Raw genomic sequence first — 22,965 nt, 5'->3', positions numbered from 1 at the left:
ACAAGCGTCCAAGGCGACACAATTCTGCTCAAGTGTGACCGATTGATCTCCTATCACGTTGGAGAAAATGATGAAAATGATTGCTGTGTAAATAGGATGTAAACTATACATGCAACCAGATATGGAGCACACACAACAGGCTTGTGCATTTGATCCAATGGATTACCAGACCTGCATAATGAATTGCTGCAAAGCATGAGAGGTGTACATTTGTTCAGAACATACGATTTTCAATTTCACGTCAGGTAAAATTATATCCAATCCAATCCAATTTATTTATATAGCACGAGGTTTCCAAAGTGCTGCACAAAATGATAATAAAGAATAAATAGATGACACAATAAAAGCATAACAAAAAGATGAGGTACCAGATATAACCTGGAAACCAGCAGGAATCAGAAGTATCTAACTAGAAAAAAGTCGCATCCAAAAATATCTCTGCTTTTGCTTTGTAACTTGTTCTGCTTGATGCTCACATTTAGCATCTAGTCCATTGGAATTCCCCCTGGCTAGTTTGGAGCAGTGCATTGCGGGTTGTTCTCCTGCATGTTGTGTGCCAGGCTCTCACTGCAGCTCTGGGACAGCTTGGAGCTGCACTAATCTCCTTTGTAGGCCCTGGTGGGCAATGAAGTGAGGCGGGCAGAGGGAAATTGGGCCTGACAAAGCATAGATTGTCCACTGCTACTGTCTAGTCTTCAGCTGGGAGAGGGGGAGTGGGAGTTAGAGAGAGAGGAGCCTAAAGGGCTATGATTAGAGAATTTAAAGTATTTTTTTTACTTTTTTTACAGTTCATTTTTTAAAGGTTATTATTTATTTGTGTTTTTAAGTACAACACCAAAAACACAGCTCTCTAAGAATGAGACAATCATTTATTTTACAATGTTAATCCAGTCCCCACGCTATGTAACGCATTGTATCTGTGGGATGGATTTATTGTGTCTATTCTGAAACATTTTGATACTCCAAACTATGCAACTCAGTTTGGTTCAAAACGCACAAACAGAGAGTGACGACTATTTCTGCATTTCTGTGCCGTAATTAAAGAATCCTCAGTTCACTCTGCCCTTGGTTGGTTGCTCAAAGCCGTATTTATTCTTTTTATATTTCAACTTTGTCATTCCAACTATAAGAAATGAAATGTTGTTTCTCTCGAGACCAAGGTTTTAGAATAGATTGTTTACATTGTTAACAAATTTAATATTTTTCTTCCATACATATTTTTTATGTTTTTCAGGGGAAGCAAGGACAAGATATTTGTTGTCAAAATAAATCCCTACCTTCCTGACAAGCTCATCACAGCTGGTGTGAAACATATGAAGTTTTGGCATAAGGCTGGTAAGACCCCTGTTTGTTTGTTTTTATTGACTAGCAGTGAGTCTTAACAAGCACAACTTTGGCTTAGCTGTGACACATCTTACTGTGAGTTGACTGTTTTTTTATTAAGGTGGGGGTCTAATTGGGCGCAAGGGGAACATGGGGAAGACGGAGACTATGATGTGTGCTGTGTACGGCTGGTCGGAGGAGATGGTGTTTTCAGGCACATGCACGGGGGACATTTGCATCTGGAGGGACATGTTCCTGATGAAGACTGTCAAGGCACATGACGGCCCTGTTTTCAGTGTGCACGCTCTAGAAAAGGTACCACAGGGAAAAGGTTTTTTTTCACTGACTATGTTTTTGGAATAAAATCAATGATGAACATGAGATTAGAAGTATATTTTTCTGCCAGTCTCCCTTTTTGTCTAGCTTTTGGCTATCTCTTGGTATAGTGTGTAGTATGTAACATTGAATTTATTCTGACATTGACATGTTCAACTAGCAGGATATCCTCGCCGCTTTAAACGTGCCAATATATTATCGTCCCTTTAGGGATTTGTGACCGGAGGAAAGGATGGTATAGTTGCTCTGTGGGATGACACTTTTGAGAGATGCCTCAAGACCTATGCCATCAAGCGAGCGGTCCTAGCTCCAGGCTCTAAAGGTAAAAACGTCATCCTGTCCTCAGTTATCTTCCACTGTTCTTGGATTCTTTTTAGTTCCAAAGGTTTTAGACAATCATCCAGTGCAAATTCAGTTAATACATTAAATGCTTGTAGCTAAGGAGATGAAGGTTGCTCATGCTATAAATCATTGACTCTACAGGGCTGCTCCTGGAGGACAACCCCTCCATACGTGCCATATCTCTGGGCCATGGCCACATCCTGGTGGGGACCAAGAATGGAGAAATCTTGGAGGTGGACAAAAGTGGCCCCATCACTCTGCTGGTCCAGGTAAGATACTGATAAAAATAACCCCAAAACCTGCCACAAGTCTATAATCCGATTCCACCCACAGTACACTTTACAATCCTACACAGGGTGTTCACGAGAAAGCTACCTGGAGTTTTTCTGCAGTATGATTAGCTGTGAGGTGACTTTTACCAAGTTATTAAAGATTTAAAATATTGAAGATGCAATTTTAATTGCATGGTAACACTTAAGAAACTTAAGAAATACATGTAATGCTTTTGGAAATGGTCAGCAGTAACAGGTGTATATCCATTTCCAGTTTAAAAGGCTAAAACATATAAACTTACCAGTTTTGCCCTTTAGTAGGATTTTAACAATACTACTGTCTATTTCACACAACAACTCAGAATCACCAAGGAGGTGGCTATAAACGTCAGTAGATTATTGCTGTTTAATGGGAGATTGTTAATTTAGATACAGCATCTCCCCGGCTCCCCTGATTGTAGGCAGACAGAGCCAATGCTATTGATTGCCCTTTACAAATGCTTAAAAACACAAGACAGATGGAGTCACTTGATGAGAGAACCAAAGGTTATCTTCAGTCAGCTGTTGTTTAGGTAACAGGCTATGTAAATACCCTGTGGAACATCAAAGAGAATAGAACATGGGATACATATGTTAAATCTAATTGATTAAAGATAAGATAAAGATTAGGCCAACATTGTTGCTTTTCATATATTCTTATACTGTATATTCTTCATACGTTCTTAAAAGTATTTTCTGACTGTGAAATCTGTCCAGCTGCAAAAACAGACTTTTTTAGAATTTTCTTAATTCCACGAATACCCCTGATTTGGTTACACATTTTTAAAAAATAAAATAAAACTAAATCGAGTAACACATGGATAAGACTTTTATTTTTATTTTTTTAGGCTTTCTAGGCTCCCTTTTCCTTTATTACTTGTGGTGTTACTAAGTGAGTCAGCTATCAACAAATGGAATTATCACACTGTTGTATGTGTCTGCAGGGTCACATGGAAGGTGAAGTGTGGGGCCTGGCTACTCATCCTCATCTCCCTCTCTGTGCCACCGTCAGCGATGACAAAACCCTGCGCATATGGGACCTCTCACCCAGCCACTGCATGCTGGCTGTACGCAAGCTCAGAAAAGGTGAGTCACTTCTCAAAAACTAACAGATGAGTGTATTTTCTGACAGCAATTGTACTGGCCCTAGGGCTTTAACAAACACATTGTCCTCCACAGGCGGCCGTTGCTGCTGCTTCTCTCCTGATGGCAAAGCTTTGGCGGTGGGCCTGAATGACGGCAGCTTCCTCATTGTGAACGCAGACACCCTGGAGGACCTGGTGTCCTTCCACCACCGCAAGGACATCATCTCCGATATCAGATTCTCTCCAGGTCTGCCGCTCACCTCCGCATTTCTTCACCCTGACTAAACTACTCTGATATTCTGTCTGAGAAGTAAACTGACCTCTAAAATCGGTGTGCCCTTCAAAACATCTTAGTCTATGTAGGATGCAGAAGTTCAGCAAGTACACATATTTCCATCTTGCTGTGAGTGGGGGAGACATTGCTGCAGGCTTGACCCAAATGAATGGCTTTCTGTAATAAGGCCAGACAGAGAGGTGGCAAAAGGAGAAACAGTGGGGGGCGGACAAAGTAAGAGCAAGAAACTAAACTCTCTTTTGCCTGGACACTTATCCTTAGTCCACAATGCAAGGGATCCTGTTTCTCAACCCAACACCCGTCAGAGCCTACATCTGAGAGTATAGGTCGCTGTATAGAGCAGTGGAATGCTGAGCAGGAAATGGGTTTCAGTATGGTTAAAGTAGTTAAAAATCGATGGTAAAGCTTTCCCAAGCGGGTCAGCAAAGACATATAAGTAGCTGCCTGTTCAAGTCTTTTTCCATGTCTTTTATACCAATGACTGCCTGTATACATATTATTTATACAGTATTTATACTAAGAAAGATGCTGAATGCTTTGGTGTTTAGTAGGTGGTGTTTAGCATGTTACCATGTTCATCATTTTAGAGTGTTGGATTGCTAACATTTGCTAGTTAGCAAACAAAGTGCCGCTGAGAATGATGGTGATGTCATTAGTTTTGCAGGTATTAACCAAAATATTGGACGAATGAAATATTTGACCTCATACAGACATTTCAGTCAGGAACACTCTCGTCATAGATTTAACCATTTATTGCAACAAATGGAAATACAATTGTAAGATAAGATAAAACAACATAAAATAGACTATTTGTAATCCCACATTGGGGAAATTCCTGTGCTACAGCAGCTCCAAAGAAAAAATGTACACACATCAGAATAACAAAAATACACATTAAAGAGGAGAGAGAAATTTTCAAAAGAACTAAAAAATAGAAAAGAAAGACATTGACAACCATTTTAAAATTTGAGTCATGAGTCATGCTGAACTAGAAAGGTGGAGTGCGAGGAGTTGAAGGCAAAGCGTTGCCAGCAGCAACAGCAGCAGCAGCAGCGAGTGAAGCAGCGTCAACGTTGCAGGGACCAGTGAGTAGGGAGTCACACGCCCGCCTTGAAGTGAGAATGGCTGGGATTGATGTGTGTCTGACAGGAATAATAATCCTGCATGAACTTACATTAAGCTTCATTAGATGAAAAGTTATCCTGGCAGAGTTATTGCAATTGATCCTGAGGTGGACATGAATTATATTTTATGGCACTATAACAAATGGCTGTTGAGATATTTCAGCTTTTTGGGGGGCAACTTTCTAAAACTGACTCTCCTCTTTCGTTTGTTTGCTCAGGTTCTGGGAAGTACCTTGCAGTAGCATCAGGAGATACTTTCGTGGACATTTACAATGTAATGAGCAGCAAACGGGTTGGGGTGTGCAAAGGATGCCTCAATTACATTACCCATCTGGATTGGGACAAAAGAGGTAAACATGCTTCCTTAAATACTATTGTCTCAGTAAATCCTTGCTAACGATTGCTAAAGAACCGACTGTGGATTCTAAATGTCTCTGTCAAATACATGGTTAAACATCACGGCCCATTGGGCTGTTTTATCCCCAGGAAAACTACTCCAAGTCAACACCGGTGCTAAAGAGCAGTTCTTTTTCGAGGCTCCTCGCGGCAAGAGGCAGACCATCCCAGCTACAGAGGTAAGCAAGATGAAAAGGCACAGATAGATGGTAGATGTTGCCTGGGTTTGTCTTGTTGGAGCGATCTTCTCTCCTACTATGCTTTTGCTGGTTCGTCTTCAATTTTTCCCCTTTCCCTCCTATGCATTTCACTCCTCTCCTGTACACTTGATCACAGGATCAGTATTGACAGGCAGAGACAGTTCTTCGGCTCTTCCTTCCTTCCATATGATTGCCCTAAGTGTGATCAAAAGACCCTACAGCAGTCTCTAGGACTTTTAAAGAACCAGTTTTTAAAATTTTGCTGTAGCTCGTTTGCAGATGGTCCAAAAACCTGCAGCATGTTTTTTAATAAAGAGAACACATTTGTATGCTGCCTACAGAGGGTTTCCATGAATTAAGTTACATTCTGTTGCTCTTGTGTTTGTTACTATTGTGCTTGTTTGATAGTTATTACTTTTATTGTGATACTTTGTAACTTTGAAAAAGTGCTATATAAAATTCATCTTTACGGTTTTGACTCAGGTGGAGAAGATTGACTGGAGCACATGGACGTGCGTACTGGGAACATCTGTTGAGGGCATCTGGCCTTTGATCAACGAGGTCACTGAGGTAACCGCTGCCTGCCTTAGTAACGACAGGAAGGTGCTAGCAACGGGAGATGACTTAGGATATGTCAAGCTCTTTAAATACCCCGTCAAGGTAAGACACAATGCATAATTAGTTGTATTATCTGGTTTAAACGCCTCATGACTTAGGGTTTTTGCAAATAAAATGTTAATTCTGTATTAATGTTAGTGTTATTAAATGTTCTCCCTCTCCCCCAGGGGAAGTATGCAAAGTTCAAACGCTATGTGGCCCACAGCACACATGTTACCAATGTTCGATGGACCCATGACGACAGTCTCTTGGTGACGGTCGGTGGGGGTGACACATGCCTCATGATTTGGGCCCATGAGCCCGAGGGCCACCGGGAATTCAAACAGTGCGACAGTGAGGAGTCGGACATCGAAAGTGAGGATGATGGAGGTAAGAGATTAGCTTCCTTTGAGGTTTTTATTCATTGAATGTTTCTATTGCTAAGATCTGGACCATTCTTTCACCAGGTTACGACAGCGATGTGACAAGGGAGAACGAGATCAACTACACCATCAAGGCCTTATCCTCCAACATGCGACCCATGACGGGTGTAAAACCCCACTTGCAGCTGAAAGAGCCCTCTGTGGATGAAAGGTATCCGTCATTGAAGCTTTAAGGAAGTTTTTGCAGCTCAGAAGGACGCTCATGCTCGGTCAGATTATAACGTTGAGGAATTCCTGCTTGTCATTGTATACAAAAGGCTTCTGCATCAAGATGATGTCAAATCTGTCTTCTTCGGTTAACTTATCTTTTCTTTTCCTGCATGAACTTTCTGCCCTGTCCCTGCCCTTTTGAAATAACTCATCCTTTTCTGCTCTTCTTCTTTCCTTTAATGACTGTCCACCTGTCATAACCCTGCTTCGTTCTTTCATTCTACTTGAAGACAAGGGGTGGTCAGGTAAGCTCTCGTGTTCATGTATGTTGATTTTGGATTAAAGATTAAGCTGTTGTCACAGTTGAAATATGTATGATTACGGAGAACAAACACTTTATTCGACTATGTCATGTTTGATATAAAATGCCTTGATGTCTGTGAAGTTTCCTCAGCACAAATCCAGACACTTTAGTAATTCACTTTTCAGTGTTTTGACATTCTTTTGGTGGTAATCCACTTGCTAATGAGCTGCTGTTCTGAAGGGCAGGACAAATTGGGCTAACAGTTAAATTAGAGCTTGAATTTAATTTCCATCTTTGTAGTCAGCAGAACAATATCTGATTGGGTTTTAATAGTGAGTGACTCTAGGGAAGTGACCCATTTAAAGTGGATTTACTTCACACATCAAACAAGAAGGAATATTAAAATGTGTACACATCTTAAGGTGTTCTCATTTAAAGTATTTTTAATGAAATATTGTTTATATGTCTGGTAGTAAACGGTCCTTACAAGCATAATCAAACTTTTCCATAATTAAACCACCATAAACCACCTTTAAGTGTGTCATTTTGACAATGATGCAAACATCCACCAAGCATCGTCTGGGAAGCTGTTGTCAGGACTTCTATTGTCATGGTTACACAATGGTGCTGACTTCTGTGTTTTATGTCCTCAGTGGCGGAGGTGTTGTGTTTCGTGTGTGTGTGTCCGCTGGGCAGCAGTAAACGCTGTGAGAAACCTTTTCTAATTCTTACTTTTTCTCTGTTATTGCTGCCATGAAGAGGGTCAAGGTAAGCTGTTTACTTGATGCTTATTTCACTACCTTAAAAAATACACACGGGCACCGGGGTAGCTAACCTGGTGGAGCCAGCGCCCAGGTACAGCTGCTGAGACCTCGACGCAGCAGCCACGGGTGTGGTACCGACTTGTGGCCCTTTGCTGCATGTTGTCTCCTCCCTTTCTCCCGATGTATGTCTAAGCTGTCCTATCAAAAATGAAGGCCTCAAAAAAATACACAGCAGTTTTGGCCTGTCTTTTAGACACTTGATAGTGTTTCTTACACCTTGCATTGACTGTAAAAGAAGATCATGGTTTGTCCTTATGTGACAGTCTTTGCATTATCAAACATTTTTTGGTACCATTGTGTTTTAACTATGCACTTTAAAAATATTTGTAATTATAGACAGATTTTCTTCCAAAGGAATCGTAGAAAGATATTTTGAGTGAAACTGTATTTTACAGCAACAAATCCTGACATATATTTCATTCGTTTGTGACTCTTTAATGGCATTGTATTGACTGACTACGTGAAGGTGGTGTGGGGACGACAGACACAGCTCCAGTGATACTGTATATCACTTTTAGTTTTAGTTTTTACAGCAGATGATTCTTAGCAATTCACTCTCTATTGAAATGTTCTCACTCTGTCACCTTAATCAAACATCATCCTTTTATTGCTTTGCTGATGTAAACTCTTTATGCACTTGACATTTAATTTAAAAAAAAGGATTCCACTTCTTTTACTTTCTTTTGAGATAAAACATCACCTATTTGTGTGCACATACAGTATAAGCAAATGTTTGTGGAGTATTTTTAAATAATAGTCAGAATAGTCAACAATGTAATCAATATTGACATCATCATTATCATTATCATAAGCAGGACAAGCAGCTCAACCAGTTGTCTGTTTTAGGCCTCCTGTCAGCAGAGCACTGCCACAACCGGAGAAGCTTCAGACCAACAATGTTGGCAAAAAGAAGAGACCCATTGAGGTAAGAAGGACCTTACGTCCTTACCAAAACACAGCAAACTTAAAGATCTGCCGTACACAGATGGGGAACTATGTGAAGAGGTGGGGTCAGAAAAAGATTCTAAATGCTGGTTTCTAATGTGATTAGTCCATCTGAAGGAACAATGTGCTCTGTTCAGACAGCCTCTCTGGGGACTCTGATGACGCTGGAATCCAAAAATGACGTACTACTCTAGCCTGCAGATGTCTTTGAACTTCCTAGTTGTCATGGTGTTGACCTTTTTGACTTTCTCCTGGTCTTTTTCTGACTCCCCCACAGGACCAGGTGTTGGAGCTGGTGTTTGGTTACCGTGGCAATGACTGCCGCAATAACGTGCACTACCTGAACGAGGGGGCAGACATTATCTACCACACTGCCTCAATTGGCATTGTGCTTAACTTGACGACTTGTAAGTAGATGGTCTAGGACGCACTGCAGTGTTACTACTCACTACCTGTAAAGCAAACCTAGCACAAAAGTATTTCATTGTGCGTGTGCGTGTGTGTGTGTGTGTGTGTGTGTGTGTGTGTGTGTGCGCGCGTGTGTTTGTTTTCTCACAGCCTGCCAAAGTTTCTACGTAGAACATAGTGATGACATTCTGTGCCTGACAATAAATCAACATCCCAAATTCCCCAACGTGGTGGCAACTGGCCAAGTAGGTATGTTTGTGAGAAGTCGACCTCCTGTGTCACCAGCCGCCATTTGTCTTCCTTGTATCCTGTGTTGTGAATTGTGCAGCGGGATTATTGTACACGACTGACAGATATCCCCTCCTACAAGCTTTTCTGTATTATAGAGCAAAATTACCACTCTCCACCACATAGTTGTGGGATTGTTGCGCATGCTGCATTTCTCACAGAGAGACACACACAAAATAGTGATAATAATAATAATAATAATAATAATGATAATAATAATAATCATAATACAAACCTCAGTATTTTGAAAGTAGAAGCATTTATTGAATAGAAAAACAACATATATAGTAGAAAAACAACTACTGCTTAGAAAGTCTTAAAGAATTATGATATAATGTATTGGATGTGTCAATAAATAAGATTTTTCTTTATTTTCAGGTGATACTGGTGACATGTCAGGTAAGGGCATTTCAAAAGGAGTTTTTGTGTAAAACAGGAAACATAATGTTAATGACAATTCAATAACTATTAAAAGAAAGTCGGTATGGTTTCAACTCATTATATTAACCACGTTACGCCATCTTGTGGTCATGAATCATGTTTGGAAGCACTTTTGCTTTGTTGTAGATTCACAAAACATCACATTACCATCTAAAATAAAGTAGAATTTAAAAAGCTATGAAAGCATTTGTCTGAAATATAGCCTATTATGGTTTCGTCAAATTTGAGTATGGAATTTCAAGACACCTAATAAACATCCACCCAACAATATTTTGAGTGGTGAGAGAGTTTACGCATGAGTCGGACGCAAGAAAGAAAGAAGTGCATTTAGTTAAATTTAGAGAAATCATTCTTGTCTTCTGTCCATCAGCCACGTCTCCATCTATCCATGTGTGGGACGCCATGACGAAGCAGACACTATCGGTGCTCCGTTGTTTCCACTCCGGTGGGGTTTGCTCCATCAGCTTTAGTGCCACAGGAAAACTCCTGCTGTCTGTGGGCCTGGACCCTGAACACACCGTCACCATCTGGAAGTGGCAGGAAGGTAATACAATCTTCCTTTACACTTTGACCTAATTCTTGGGACTATAACGTCCCACCAAAGTTGAGAGATCATTCTTTCGCGGCGCTCTGCTTCCTTTTTTCAGGTGCCAAAGTGGCCAGCCGGATAGGTCACACCCAGAGGATCTTTGTGGCGGAATTTCGTCCGGACTCTGACACACACTTTGTGTCTGTGGGGATCAAGCATGTGCGTTTCTGGACGTTAGCTGGCCGTGCATTGCTCAGCAAAAAAGGTGTGCTGAGCTCCATAGAGGATGCCCGGATGCAGACCATGCTGTCTGTAGCATTTGGAGCTGTAAGTGTCTTCCAACCAATATAGATGTGAAATCTTAATTTTTTTTCCTTTGACCTCATTATTTGACTTTAAAGCTCATCTGATCCCAAACTGTCTGCTTTAATGTGCTGTGAATTGTTTCTGCATTGCTTTGCTCTCTTAGGCCACTAGATTAGTGCAGATTTGTTTTCTTTTCAGAATAACTTGACATTTACAGGTACCATAAGTGGGGATGTGTGTGTGTGGAAGGAACACATTCTAGTAAGAATTGTGGCCAAAGCTCATACGGGCCCTGTTTTCACCATGTACACCACACTGAGAGATGGCCTCATTGTCACCGGGGGCAAGGAAAGACCGTGAGTGCTGCTCTGTTACATTAATACACTATACTACATATTAGTGAGCTCACACTAGCAGGGCTGGATGGCCTTAATACCAGATAATGGAACTTATCCCTTTGCTTTTATGATTAGTTTTGTATTCATTTTACTGATGTTTGCAATAGTGTTATCATCTAAATGAATGTGATACCAAAACGACTACATACATATGAGAAATGCATACATGTTGGTTAAAGTTGTGAATTTCATCAGCTGAGGGATGAAATCCACATATGTTTTCCTCCACAGGTCAAAGGAGGGAGGTGCTCTGAAGCTCTGGGACCAGGAGCTGAAACGCTGCCGTGCGTTTCGATTAGAAACCGGACAGATTATAGACTGCGTTCGCTCTGTATGCAGAGGAAAGGTAGGTTACAGATAATATTGCCTTCAATAAAATGATCAAACTAATTGCAAACTTCATCATGTGTATTTTTAAATAATAATATTTTTGCTGATTTCTGGTTCAGGGTAAAATCCTTGTGGGGACCAGGAATGCAGAGATCATTGAAGTAGGAGAGAAGAATGCAGCGTGTAACATTTTGGTGAACGGACACATGGATGGACCTATCTGGGGCTTGGGCACCCATCCCTCCAGAGACGTATTCCTGTCTGCGGCAGAAGATGGCACTGTTCGTCTGTGGGACATCCCAGAGAAGGTCAGCCAGGTTGCCTCCACTTCCTCAGAACCATGTCAATTCTACCTACTATAGTACTTCTATCATCCTGTCAAGATGTTGCTTTAATCAAGGGGATTATGATGGTTGTCCTCATTCACAAAAGGATGTTGATAACAAGTATGTGTTGATCTTGCATGGCCTCGTGGGGAAACAGAAGATGCTGAATAAGGTGAACTTGGGCCACCCAGCGCGCACCATCAATTACAGTCCTGAGGGAGACATGGTGGCCATCGGCATGAAGAATGGAGAGTTCATCATTCTACTGGTTGCCTCCCTCAAAATCTGGGGAAAGAAAAGAGACCGGCGCACTCCTATCCAGGATATAAGGTAATGATAGAAGTGAGAATGGCACTTAAACAACGTACACTTGGGTTCATTGATGAAAAGTAGGTATATCGAGTATATTGAGGTATATTGCCTTTTTTATTTTTACATTTGATTAACATGTCTACGTGTTTTCTCAGCCTTATGAAAGATTTTCTGTAACTATTTAGGAAACAGGCTCAGCTGATTCGCCTCTTAGCCTGTTTTGTAATTATTTCTACCCTCCAAATTCTAAGAATTATTTTGGAAACCATATTGACCACGTACAGATTTTTCAGTTGGCCCCCATTTGAGACCCAATTGGGTCCTCTAGGGAAGTTGTAAAACAAAGCATGTTGGAGCCTTTGAATCAGCCTCATTTCTATCAGTTTTAATACATTATCCTTAATTTGTTAAATTGCATGTTAAACATTTTAGATTGAAAGATATTCCGAATAAACATATATCACGGAAGACTGAAATGGGTCAAACCTCCTCTACACACTACAAAGCAGATCTGACAAAACAGACTTTAGTAACACTGTCTGTCTTTCTTACAGGTTCAGTCCAAATTCTTGTTACCTGGCCGTGGGCTCTACTGAGAGTGCAGTTGACTTCTACGACCTGACACTCGGCCCGCAGCTGAACCGCATCAACTGCTGCAGAGACATCCCCAGCTTTGTGATGCAGATGGACTTTTCTGCTGACAGCGCTTACATCCAGGTATAGGCTGTGAGAGGGTTCATCAACCTTTGCTGTGAGAGGGCATGTTTGTTTCAGATGCTAGCTGGCTGGCTGTAAGAACTGTAACCTCTAATGCCTTGAAACAGATATCCACAGGTGCTTATAAACGACTTGTGTACGAGGTGCCGTCTGGGAAGCAGGTCACAGAGCAGTCCCACATCGACAGGATTACCTGGGCTACCTGGACAAGGTGAGAGTTAGGGTGTTGAGACCAACACATGCATGTTGGAAGGATAATGGTTTTTAAGTAGAATTGCTCTCTCTCTCTCTGTATCCAGTGTCCTTGGGGACGAGGTCATAGGGATCTGGTCCCGCAACACTGACAAAGCAGACGTCACCTGTGCATGTGTGTCCCACTCAGGCCTGAACATCGTCACAGGCGATGACTTCGGAATGGTGAAGCTGTTTGACTTTCCGTGTCCAGAGAAGTTTGTAAGTATGGTTGCATACTAATATTATTACTGTTTGTTAGGTTAGCCGTGACTTATTCTGAGATTGATATCAACACATAATTGCCTGATGATGAACGTTTTAAGTGTGTAATATTTCTTTATGCCTTTCTGAAATAACACTGAAATCATAAAGCCACAATGTGTAGAGATGGACAATTCCTGACTTTGGAGCCTCCCAGTAGTGGCATTAAAAAAGACATATATCTGACTAAACTGTCAAAAATGGGCTCAGAACAACACAAATGTTCACCAGGATTGTCTTGTTTTTCTACAAAGCCATACATATACCATCAGAATAATTAGGAAGATTATACAATCACTTAATAAAGTCTTGTCATACTAGCTTTTTAATGGTTGTTTTTACACATCTTTCAAACTGTGACAATTCTTCAGAATTCTTCTTTCATCTACTGAGAAAGTAGTTTTGCTTTTATTGTGTTATTTAGATTAAATGATGGAGTTCATGTTATTTACTATGTATTAACTGGAAATGCCCCAATATCACTGTGCAATCTCTGTAATATCTCTGTGTGTGACACAGTGTTAATATGTGTCTGTCTGTGGCATTATATACCTGCAGCTAATAACGGAGCCACTTAATAGATAAATCTGCTAACTTTAATTTGAAAGAGGCCACCTGCATCATGTGTATGTAATTTGTTTTCAGGCCAAACACAAACGCTTTCTGGGCCATTCCGCTCACTTGACTAATGTACGCTTCACAAATGGAGATCGCTTTGTCGTTAGTGCCGGTGGAGATGACAGAAGGTAAGACTGAGGCTCTAAATAGTTTACAAATTTACAAAAGGAAAATCATATATTAAGCAATGCATCCTTTCCTCTATCTGCTTTCCAGCCTCTTTGTGTGGCGATGTGTCCATGCCCCTCACTGAGGATCCCACCTGGACATTCCTGCCTCAGAAAGTCTCCCAGTGTGGCTCTCCAGAGAAAAGATTCTGCTAAAAGATGCATTTACACGACGAGGACAGACCTGGCAGCTTGTAAATGTGTGGTGATCTGATTTACTGCCTCAAAACTAGGTGCATGCATATGTGAAAGGGTCATTTTTATCATAGTCCTGATTGTGAACACAGGCAGAGGCCATACAGCCCTGCTCTCACAACATCACATTATCCTTGAAAAAAGAAAAACATTTCTCTGATACAGTATGTGCATATCATTTCAGTGATGTTTTTATTTTTTATTTTTAAGAATGAGCATACTTGTATGTCCTAAATGGCAGTTTTGCCACCCGGCAAGCCTATGAAATTGTGTTATTGACATTGCCATTTTTTAAAACATGTAGCGAACTGAATTAGCCTTAATCTGAGTGTTGAATTTACGAGGGTTTGGATTCTTTTTGTATTATGTTGGTTTTACTTTTTGGATCATGTCATTTGTTTGTTCTATTTTTAATGGTGATTCCAAATCCTGTGGCCTTCCTCCTGAATGTAACATCCACTGTTATGTTCTGGATGTCAGCATGCCAAAGCATACTATGCACTGTACACCTGACCTGGTCACTGTGTTACCCTGACGGTTCATTTATGGTTTGTTTATGTGGTCGTGTTATTGACTGGTTTACCTCAAACCTCCCTCGACAGTGTTCCCCTCATGACATGTAAAACGTGTGTACTTGTTTGAAGATTTGTTTGTGGTTAGTGGGTGTGCATGGCTTACTGGAAGACGATCTGTCTGAACCAAATTCCTCAGAAAAACAAAAAAAAGCTGTAAATTAATGTTTCCAAACACGGTTGCAATTCTCTCTCACTTTTCAGTGTGCTGCTATAATGTATTAATGTCGCATTTTCATGAATATGAATGGTGTGACTTTTTTTAACAGTAAATTAATGTTTTGTGTAATCAGATATAATGCTTAAATGGAATGTTTAACCAGAGAGAATATGAAAAGTGCAAAACATTTTGCTCCTTGTATTAAGACTAACTATACAACAACCTGTTGCTGCATATTTTGATTTACATTCTACCAGTGTAAATATCATTTGTATATATTCTTTTTGTATATTTTTTGTGAGATGTTTCTTAAATTTCACTTTAATAAAAAAATAGCAACCATGAACTTAAACTTTGAGTGATATGTATTCACTTACAGTGATAACATGAATCTATACAAATTAATAATGCTTGTAATGAAACAATCAGTGCTTAAACCAACCCATTTTATCAATAATCAATTTATAGAAACATTTCCTGGCTGCCCTTTCACCATTCTAACTTAATGAGGATGTGCAGATAATTATATAACATCAATTTGCATAAAACACTGACATAAATATCTGAAATTCACTTGGTTTTATTTTAGATGAAACAAAATCGGTATAGCTTAGCTCTTTTCAAACATAGATATGGCCTATTTACATATTTTACACACAAAGGCAAATCAAAGCACTGCATTTTCAAACACCTCAACTGAGCCATTGTTTTGCTTAAAACATGTCAGATTACAATTGACTATTGTGAACTCACCAGTTAAGGACCATTGACGGTCACTATCTGCAAAATAGCTCAATGATTAATAGTTACCTCTCTCATTCAATTCAAGTAGTTTCATACCTACAAAACCAGTGGTTAAGATGCGTTGTGTTGAGATGAGTCTATAATATTTTCTTGTATTTTGTATGTGTGTACCTAATACACTGATAACCAGGGTATTAAATAACATTGACAAAAGGGAAGTAGGGTTATAGTTTGACAGAGAAGGAGCTGCCACAGGAGCAGCCATGGTCGGCTTGAGGATTCTTGAGCACGAGGAAGGTGGCGCGGATCAGCTCCTGGCTGAAGTCCACAGTGGCTCCTTTCAAAAACTCCAGGCTGTCCTGATCCACAATAATGCCCACTCCTCCCTGCTCAAACACTCTGGACGCAGGAGAGTTGATTGGATTAATAGATGATAAGGAAACAATGAAGCCAATGTACAACAATAACTTGAAAGCTTGATTAGGAACAGTTTACCTGTCATCTTCATTCCTGTTATCATCAACAGAAAACTTGTACTGGAACCCAGAGCAGCCTCCTCCCTCCACATGTATTCTCAGATACTCGCCCTTCATCATGATTTCCCCTAGTCTCTGGTTTAAAGGGGGGGGGGGGGGGGGGGGGGGGGGGGGGGGGGGGGGGGGGGGGGGGCATGAGCATGATTAATAATGTGCTATGTACAAAATAACTCAACACATTAATTGGCATACTGGCTGCAGGCCAATATGTTACAACATAAAATGGTTCTGCTAGAGATCCACAATTTTGACAAACAACAATTTACACTTCAGTGAGTCGGAATCCAATTAAAGAGGTTTTGGTCTTCACAACCAAATATATAGAAGAACCTGTATGTTTATGCCCAATGTTCCCTGTACAGTAGGACTTTGATCCGACATAATGGAGTTACATTAAAAAATGTTGCAGCTCCAGTGTCAATATTAGCTCAGATGGTGGGAATTAAATGTTTGAAGTTGTATTCACATATACTGTATGTATAACTTTATCCACAAAATATATATATAGCCTCATCTGTACTTTTAGACCTCCCTGGCTTTCCATACTTCGAAACTGAAAACTTATCTTTTAAATCGAATTTTCAGGCATGAAAAGAATGTGATGCTTAATCATGTTTATCTGCTGACCTTTACACATGACTCAGTAAGATTCACTTTATCTTCGGCTGGATCTGACACAGTTGGCTTCTCCTGGGTTGAGGTGCTGCTGAAGCGCTGAAGCCCCTCTGTATAAAGGGCTGGCTGGGCTTTTTGGGGAAGTCTGTGTAACTGTTGGCTCACACAGAGGTTGTTCAGAAGAGTAGATGCCCTGCAAAACATTTGTTCAGACCAGTTCGCATGACAACAGATGAACACAGGTAACTTTACAAGCCCTAGTGCTAGCTAACGTTAGCTAGCGTTAGTTACCTAGCTAGCTACCGTTAGCATGCTAACTTGTAAACATTCAACAATGTTTTTTTCTCCCCCCAGAGAGAATGTTAACAGTTTATGATCACTTATGATGTACATGAGACACGTTAACGTTACCTTGAAAGGCTCAATACTTTTGACTTTGACGCAGTTATCATTGCTCTTCTCAAGAATGACATCTTTCATAACAAACGTTGGTAATTTCCGTTCCACCCCCAGCTGTCGACAAGCGAAGGATCGCATCTTTATTGGCTGAAATGGTTTGTCTGTTATATAGATACGCCCAGTGTGGTAAAATACGGCCATTTGATTCGCCCGTTTGCTTGCAAATTGATTCGCGAGGTTTTGATACCTTGGTTTAGCTTTTCAGGCAAAGTTGTCCCAAATAAACGCGCCACAAACAAGATCCACCAACAAAATATTTATAATGAGGTTATTAGTACAGATGACAGATGTTCGTGCACTGCTTGGAGTTTAGATCTCTCAAGATAGCACAGGAGGCAGGCGGGGTCTCACGGGTCACACACGGGGAGATTTCCTGACAGGCTAAAATACGGGCGTATAATAACCAAGACAAGTAGGCGTTTCTTCGAGCGCGTGATTCAGGGAAATAAAAAGAGCTAGGCGGAAGTTCTTCTCACTTGGTAAACTGACGGAAGGGCTTCAAAGGTAAAGCTAGTTTGTTCATATATAGTTGGTTATGTTTTCTTGTACTACACTAATTAGAAACTCCCTGTGTTCGTATTGTTTAACATAGTGTCAGGTTGTCGTTGAGTGTTTCTTCCTCGTTGTTTTAAAATGTTTAATCATTGCTGACGCTACTCAAATCAAAAAGTCATATGATTCATCACTTTGTGCTGACTGCTGTCAGTCACCCTGGTCTGATAAAGTTTACTTTTCGGTTGCCTAATGGATATCTACTTGTTTCAGGATCACTCAAAAAGAAAGAAACATGGATGTCCGTACTGGTTTTATTGTTTTGTTCTGCCTAATGGGATTCACCTGTGCGGAGCCAGTGAAATTCATGGACTGCGGTAAGTTTGATTCGACCATAATGAGAACATTTACATCGGCCAATTGTTGACTTTTTAGTTAAATTAATCCTGTATGGTTAGTCCTAAATCCAGAAATGTTAAACCTACAATAATATAATATTCAATTCAGTTTTATTTAGTGTCCCAGGAGTTATCTCAGGACAAATAGAGTAGGTCTACCACATTCTCAGGAGCACGCTTTTGGTGCGACAATGGCGAGTAAAAACTTGTTCTTTTTAGGAAACTTGGACAGACCTTGACTCTTGGGCGTGTTTGACATTTAGACATGTTACCTAAAAGTTTAATAGATATTCAAAATTGTTAATGTTCTGTTAATAGATTTTGTGTTTATAGACTTTGACTCAATTACTGTTTTTAGCACTACTCATATCTGGATCCACTTATGTTCCACAGATGGCATCACGTCCTAAACAATATAAATAAACAATCTTGTTTTGTGAAAAGAGATGACACTTAATCTCACTGAATTAAAAGTATTTCCGTGACGATTTATTATGGGGTCAAGTTCCAAAACATGCTGGATGGTTGCATTTCCCTATAATTCAACCCAACAGTGACCTACTGATGACATCATCTGGTGTTTTTTTTATTTTTATTTTTTTTGGAAAGCTTCTTGCAGAGCCAAAGAGATTAAATCTGAGTATGACTCATCAGAGCAGTGTCCCTTAATTTGGCATCCTTCCTTTTTCTATGAGAACCCACACCATGCAACCAAAAGAAGATTTGAGTCAAATGGTTTGAAATCACTTAAAGTAAAGGAAATCCATTCTATGAATGCCAAAATTTAAATTATCTACCCGAATACTTTAAAATACTTGCTGGACAAGCATTTAGGATTTTGACACTATGAGATGGCATCAGTGTAACTTATTTCCCCATGTTTCTCTCCAGGCTCCTCTTCTGGTAAAGTGGCCATGGTGGACGTTAACCCTTGTGCTAGCCAGCCATGCCAGCTACACAAAGGACAGTCCTACAGCGTCAATGTGACCTTCAGCAGTGGTAAGGAACCTTGATCATGGAGAAAGACTTCTCACCAGTCAGAACATAAATGCATGTGATTTTTTTTTTTTTTTTTTTTTTTTAAACCTGTGACCCAACTGTCATATTTTCTGTTGTAGCTGTGGCGAGCCAGACGGGCACAGCAGTGGTTCACGGTATCATTGCTGGAGTCCCCATCCCCTTCCACATTCCCGTAGACGATGCCTGCAAGTGTGGAATCCAGTGTCCCATCCAGAAGCAGCAGATGTATCACTATGTGACCGCTCTGCCTGTGAAGACGGAGTATCCTTCAGTAAGTATTACCTGTGACATTGGCAACACCTTGCTTTAGCTTTTTTTCTTAATAATATGATTTGTATACTTTAAATATTATTTGTATTAGTCTAGACCATGAATACAATTTTATTCATTTTGTTTTTTTAAATTAACTAGTAGTTACCATATCAATGAGTCAAGTTGGGATATTTCCTTAATTTAAAATGGTATACCCTAATGAATAAATATACTTAGTCACATTTCAACATTGGGCAGTGGTGTTTACAGATCATTTATCTCTAGTGAGATCTAATCAGCAGTGTGTCGAAACGTAAGCCCAGAAACTGGGCAAAATGGCATGACTTGTTTTACTTAAATTGGAATCTGCATGACCCACGTGCATATCTTGACAGTTGGACTGAAATGTTCTATTTCAATACATGATTTACTGTCTCTGGACATTTGGAGGCGTTTGTTTAAAAAAAAAAAAAAAAAAAAAACTGCTGTCTTTTTGGTCTCCCCGTTGCATGTTTCACTTCCTCAAACTTTTAATTTTTAAACTTAGTAACCATTCTTCTGCATTTCTAGATAAAGCTGGTTGTGGAGTGGGAACTAAAGGACGACAACCAACAAGACCTGTTCTGCATCAGATTTCCAGTTCAAATTGTGAGCTAAGCTAGCAACAGTACAGTACCTCTGACAAGTGTTTGGCTTTTTTAAAAAAAAGGGATTCAGCTTTGAGTAAAAACCTAAATGTTAATGACTCTAGGTTAAGATGTAATTTTATTCATAAATCAGTTTTTTTTTTTTTAAGGTGAGTCTTTCACTAGTTTGCAAGACTTTGCCACACTAGCACATCTTGAATTGTTAAACGGCTGGTTTTCGCTGGGACCTAACAGTCAGTCTAACAATATGCGGATATAAAACAATGCAGTTAATGTTTGTGTGAATATGACACTGAACCACATTCCACTACAATGCGACTCTCTTGTCTTACTGGCTGCTGTGTAGTCAGAAAAAGGTACATACTGTACTTTACTGAAACATCTAACATTTCTTATTGACCTTGTACCACTAGACCATGTAATTGGATATTTTAAAATGAATATGAAAATAAATTCTAATAAAGAAATCTAATCCATGCCAAAGCTGCATTTTGTGAATTCGATATAAACAATAAAATTTCTGTAAAAATTAACCATATCACAATTTTTATCCTACACATACCCGTCAGACACACTTGTTGTTGCACTGTGTGAATCATAGGCAAACCTGAACGTCGTTAATAATCAGCACTTGAAAGCCTAATAGTTGAGAGGAACCAACCTTTTCATTGTTTTAAAGTGAGTTCCTTATTCCTGCTCAGCCTGGGTGTGTCTGCTGTAAGAGATTTGTAGTTTATTCATGAGGTAAAAAAGACAACATGATTCTGAGAATTTATTGGTCTGAGCGAAGGCCAGCAGAAAGGAATTACAGTATGATTCCAAAAGAGTTTTCTTAAAATAGATTTTATAACTGATGTAGGAACCAGGTCACATGTACAATAAACCGGGATTTTAAAGCAGCTCTACAGTAAAAGTTTGAAACCCAAGCTTGAGTTTCAATGCAGGATCGAGAAGTAATATTTAATCACAATAACTTGACAATTGGTATTGTATACAGTGCTAGCTAATTTAACTTTTCAAACAAGTTCCATGTGAAATGTCAGCCCCACAAAATACCTTCTCTCACATCAATGCAAATCTCTCACATTCAGACAAATGAAGTTTGAGTTCATTTGTACTTTCCTAACCAAAAGTGAATTTATTAAGGCAGTATGAGTTGAAAGAATACAGCTTTGGTTCTTTCAGACACTTGCTGAATAAAAACTAGTTGGGTGTATTTGAGCATATGCTGGTCATCAGCTGTAGTGCAAGCGGGGGGGGGGACTTGATCAAGATCTCTATAACTTGCCTCTTTCTCGGATTATTTTTGAGTACAAAAAATGTGCAGAATTTTCAATGTACGCAGTTCCAAATTTGTATCACATGTAAGCTGGAAGATCTTTCCCCAATAAAGTCAACACAATGTTGCAACAGCCCCCGTCCAGCCAATCCCTAGCAGTAACTAACATGAAGTAATTCAATGATAAAGCATTTGATAGGGCAGGATACCCCTTATTGCAGTGGTAGCTAGGCAGGTGGACATCCAAAAGAGGCTATAATATTTGACCAGACTGGGTTCTTATCGGCATATAGCCAAATACACCAACAGCATCAACCTCTATTCCACTTGTCAACTTATGCAGCTTCTTGGTCACTCTTGTCAGTTTTGCTTCAGCCTCTCCAGACGATGGAGCAAAGCATTCCCAAAGGCTTCTCTGTAACCTGGACTCAGCTTGTCCAGAAGAGAGTAAACAGTCTCATGATACTGGGTGTTCAAATCCTCGTCCACTTGATCGAAGGCATAGCCCACCACCTGTTTGGTAGAATGGTTTATGTAAAACATGCATACAATGAGAAACTAAACATAATCAGTGTGCCTCACTGTTGGTGCATCTTACCCTTAGCCCTGCCTCTGTGAGCTCCAGACAATACCGGTTTCCCTCTCTTGTTTCAACGTTTATGTAGGCGACATCGGACACGCCGTTGAGACTTTGGGAAACATGCATTTCAGCAACGGCAAAAAGTACGTCATTGACCACTGCTTCTGCCTCCAACATCATGTCCTTAACGTCACCAAGCACAACGCAGTCCTCATCAAATGAAGAGACGATGGATTCCTCGGGCTGGCAGTCTATCTCCATCCCCTGCAACAGAACAACAATGTTATTGACTGACTCCAAGCCCAGGTGTTACCATAGTGTACTTAAAAAATATATATATATATTTTTACAGCCTATGGATGTTACTGTATGCTATTAGAGCTTGCTGACTGGAACAATAGAAATAGTTCCCAATGTCCACAATCACTGTGTGCACCCTGCAGTTAACTGGGACTGTGTCAGAACAAGCAGCTCTCTACTGCCATGGCAACACGCTACATTAATTGGACTAGCTGTTAAGTACAATCTATAATGAGACAGTAGTAAAGTCTTTTAAACTACACTTGTAGCCTCTTCAAACTTTCAAAATATATAATATAGCTTTTAGCAGTATCACAACATTAGCAGCAGGGTTGTGATTCAGCTGCAGTGATGCTTTCTAAATGCCCCTTATCTAAAGAAAAAAGAACTGAAACTAACATGCATGTGACCTTTATAGGTGTGTTTAAGTGGACTACTTTTAATATTTCACAACCTTTAAAAAAAGTGGCCATAGCGGACATTAACCCTTGTGCTAGCCAGCCATGCCAGCTACAAGATTGGACAACCTTTATGTGTAGTTAATTGAGGAAAAGTCAAAGCAAATAATGTTAGGAACTTAACTGCCATGTTGGACCCAATTTAAGATGTCATTAACTTCCCAAACTAAATACACTCACCGGCCACTTTATTAGGTACACTTGTCCAACTGCTCGTTAACACTTAATTTCTAAGCAGCCAATCACAT

General features: G+C 40.0%; 4 protein-coding genes across 11 annotated transcripts in view; 2 read left to right on the top strand and 2 right to left on the bottom strand.

Moving 5' to 3' along the window:
- Positions 1–14,922, top strand: part of eml5 (EMAP like 5) — a 34,196-nt gene extending 19,274 nt beyond the window's left edge. For 2 of the 7 annotated variants that reach the window (XM_034859077.1, XM_034859075.1), the window contains 28 exons: positions 1,235–1,335; positions 1,445–1,638; positions 1,870–1,981; positions 2,143–2,270; positions 3,257–3,398; positions 3,492–3,644; positions 5,035–5,166; positions 5,303–5,391; positions 5,896–6,072; positions 6,198–6,399; positions 6,477–6,603; positions 6,893–6,907; positions 7,666–7,674; positions 8,577–8,655; positions 8,953–9,082; positions 9,234–9,332; positions 9,750–9,770; positions 10,183–10,356; positions 10,460–10,668; positions 10,846–11,003; positions 11,277–11,391; positions 11,495–11,683; positions 11,859–12,031; positions 12,568–12,730; positions 12,838–12,941; positions 13,030–13,183; positions 13,871–13,971; positions 14,060–14,922. In XM_034859077.1, the coding sequence (XP_034714968.1) occupies positions 1,235–1,335; positions 1,445–1,638; positions 1,870–1,981; positions 2,143–2,270; positions 3,257–3,398; positions 3,492–3,644; positions 5,035–5,166; positions 5,303–5,391; positions 5,896–6,072; positions 6,198–6,399; positions 6,477–6,603; positions 6,893–6,907; positions 7,666–7,674; positions 8,577–8,655; positions 8,953–9,082; positions 9,234–9,332; positions 9,750–9,770; positions 10,183–10,356; positions 10,460–10,668; positions 10,846–11,003; positions 11,277–11,391; positions 11,495–11,683; positions 11,859–12,031; positions 12,568–12,730; positions 12,838–12,941; positions 13,030–13,183; positions 13,871–13,971; positions 14,060–14,096 (3,487 nt within the window). In that variant the 3' untranslated portion in view covers positions 14,097–14,922. Of the gene's footprint in view, positions 1–1,234; positions 1,336–1,444; positions 1,639–1,869; positions 1,982–2,142; positions 2,271–3,256; positions 3,399–3,491; positions 3,645–5,034; positions 5,167–5,302; positions 5,392–5,895; positions 6,073–6,197; positions 6,400–6,476; positions 6,604–6,892; positions 6,908–7,665; positions 7,675–8,576; positions 8,656–8,952; positions 9,083–9,233; positions 9,333–9,749; positions 9,771–10,182; positions 10,357–10,459; positions 10,669–10,810; positions 11,004–11,276; positions 11,392–11,494; positions 11,684–11,858; positions 12,032–12,567; positions 12,731–12,837; positions 12,942–13,029; positions 13,184–13,870; positions 13,972–14,059 lie in introns of those variants that run through there. The other 5 variants (XM_034859079.1, XM_034859078.1, XM_034859076.1 and 2 more) reach the window with 4 other exon arrangements.
- Positions 14,923–15,501: 579 nt separating this feature from the next.
- Positions 15,502–17,513, bottom strand: isca2 (iron-sulfur cluster assembly 2). The gene is made up of 4 exons (XM_034859083.1): positions 17,244–17,513; positions 16,845–17,025; positions 16,177–16,292; positions 15,502–16,080 (listed from the first exon to the last, which is right to left on the bottom strand). Exons 1-4 carry the CDS (start codon positions 17,303–17,305, stop codon positions 15,906–15,908), a joined length of 534 nt encoding a protein of 177 aa, XP_034714974.1. The 5' UTR covers positions 17,306–17,513; the 3' UTR covers positions 15,502–15,905.
- Positions 17,514–17,568: 55 nt separating this feature from the next.
- Positions 17,569–20,152, top strand: LOC117936217 (NPC intracellular cholesterol transporter 2-like). The gene is made up of 5 exons (XM_034859084.1): positions 17,569–17,795; positions 18,057–18,160; positions 19,073–19,180; positions 19,300–19,472; positions 20,024–20,152. Exons 2-5 carry the CDS (start codon positions 18,079–18,081, stop codon positions 20,108–20,110), a joined length of 450 nt encoding a protein of 149 aa, XP_034714975.1. The 5' UTR covers positions 17,569–17,795; positions 18,057–18,078; the 3' UTR covers positions 20,111–20,152.
- Positions 20,153–20,861: 709 nt separating this feature from the next.
- The window catches only part of gskip (gsk3b interacting protein), a 4,404-nt gene continuing 2,300 nt past the window's right edge, over positions 20,862–22,965 (bottom strand). Inside the window, exons 2-4 of one of the 2 annotated variants that reach the window (XR_004654905.1) lie at positions 21,978–22,223; positions 21,660–21,892; positions 20,862–21,627 (exon numbers count right to left, since the gene is read on the bottom strand). Coding sequence is in view for 1 of the 2 variants with exons in the window: in XM_034859085.1 (XP_034714976.1) it covers positions 21,740–21,892; positions 21,978–22,220 (396 nt within the window). In the remaining variant the exon portion in view is untranslated. Of the gene's footprint in view, positions 21,893–21,977; positions 22,224–22,965 lie in introns of both variants that reach the window. The other variant, XM_034859085.1, reaches the window with a different exon arrangement.

Source organism: Etheostoma cragini, chromosome 20 (genome assembly GCF_013103735.1).
Source record: "Etheostoma cragini isolate CJK2018 chromosome 20, CSU_Ecrag_1.0, whole genome shotgun sequence".
NCBI classification, from domain to species: Eukaryota; Metazoa; Chordata; class Actinopteri; order Perciformes; family Percidae; genus Etheostoma; species Etheostoma cragini.
This window is presented reverse-complemented; position numbering and strand designations above follow the sequence as displayed.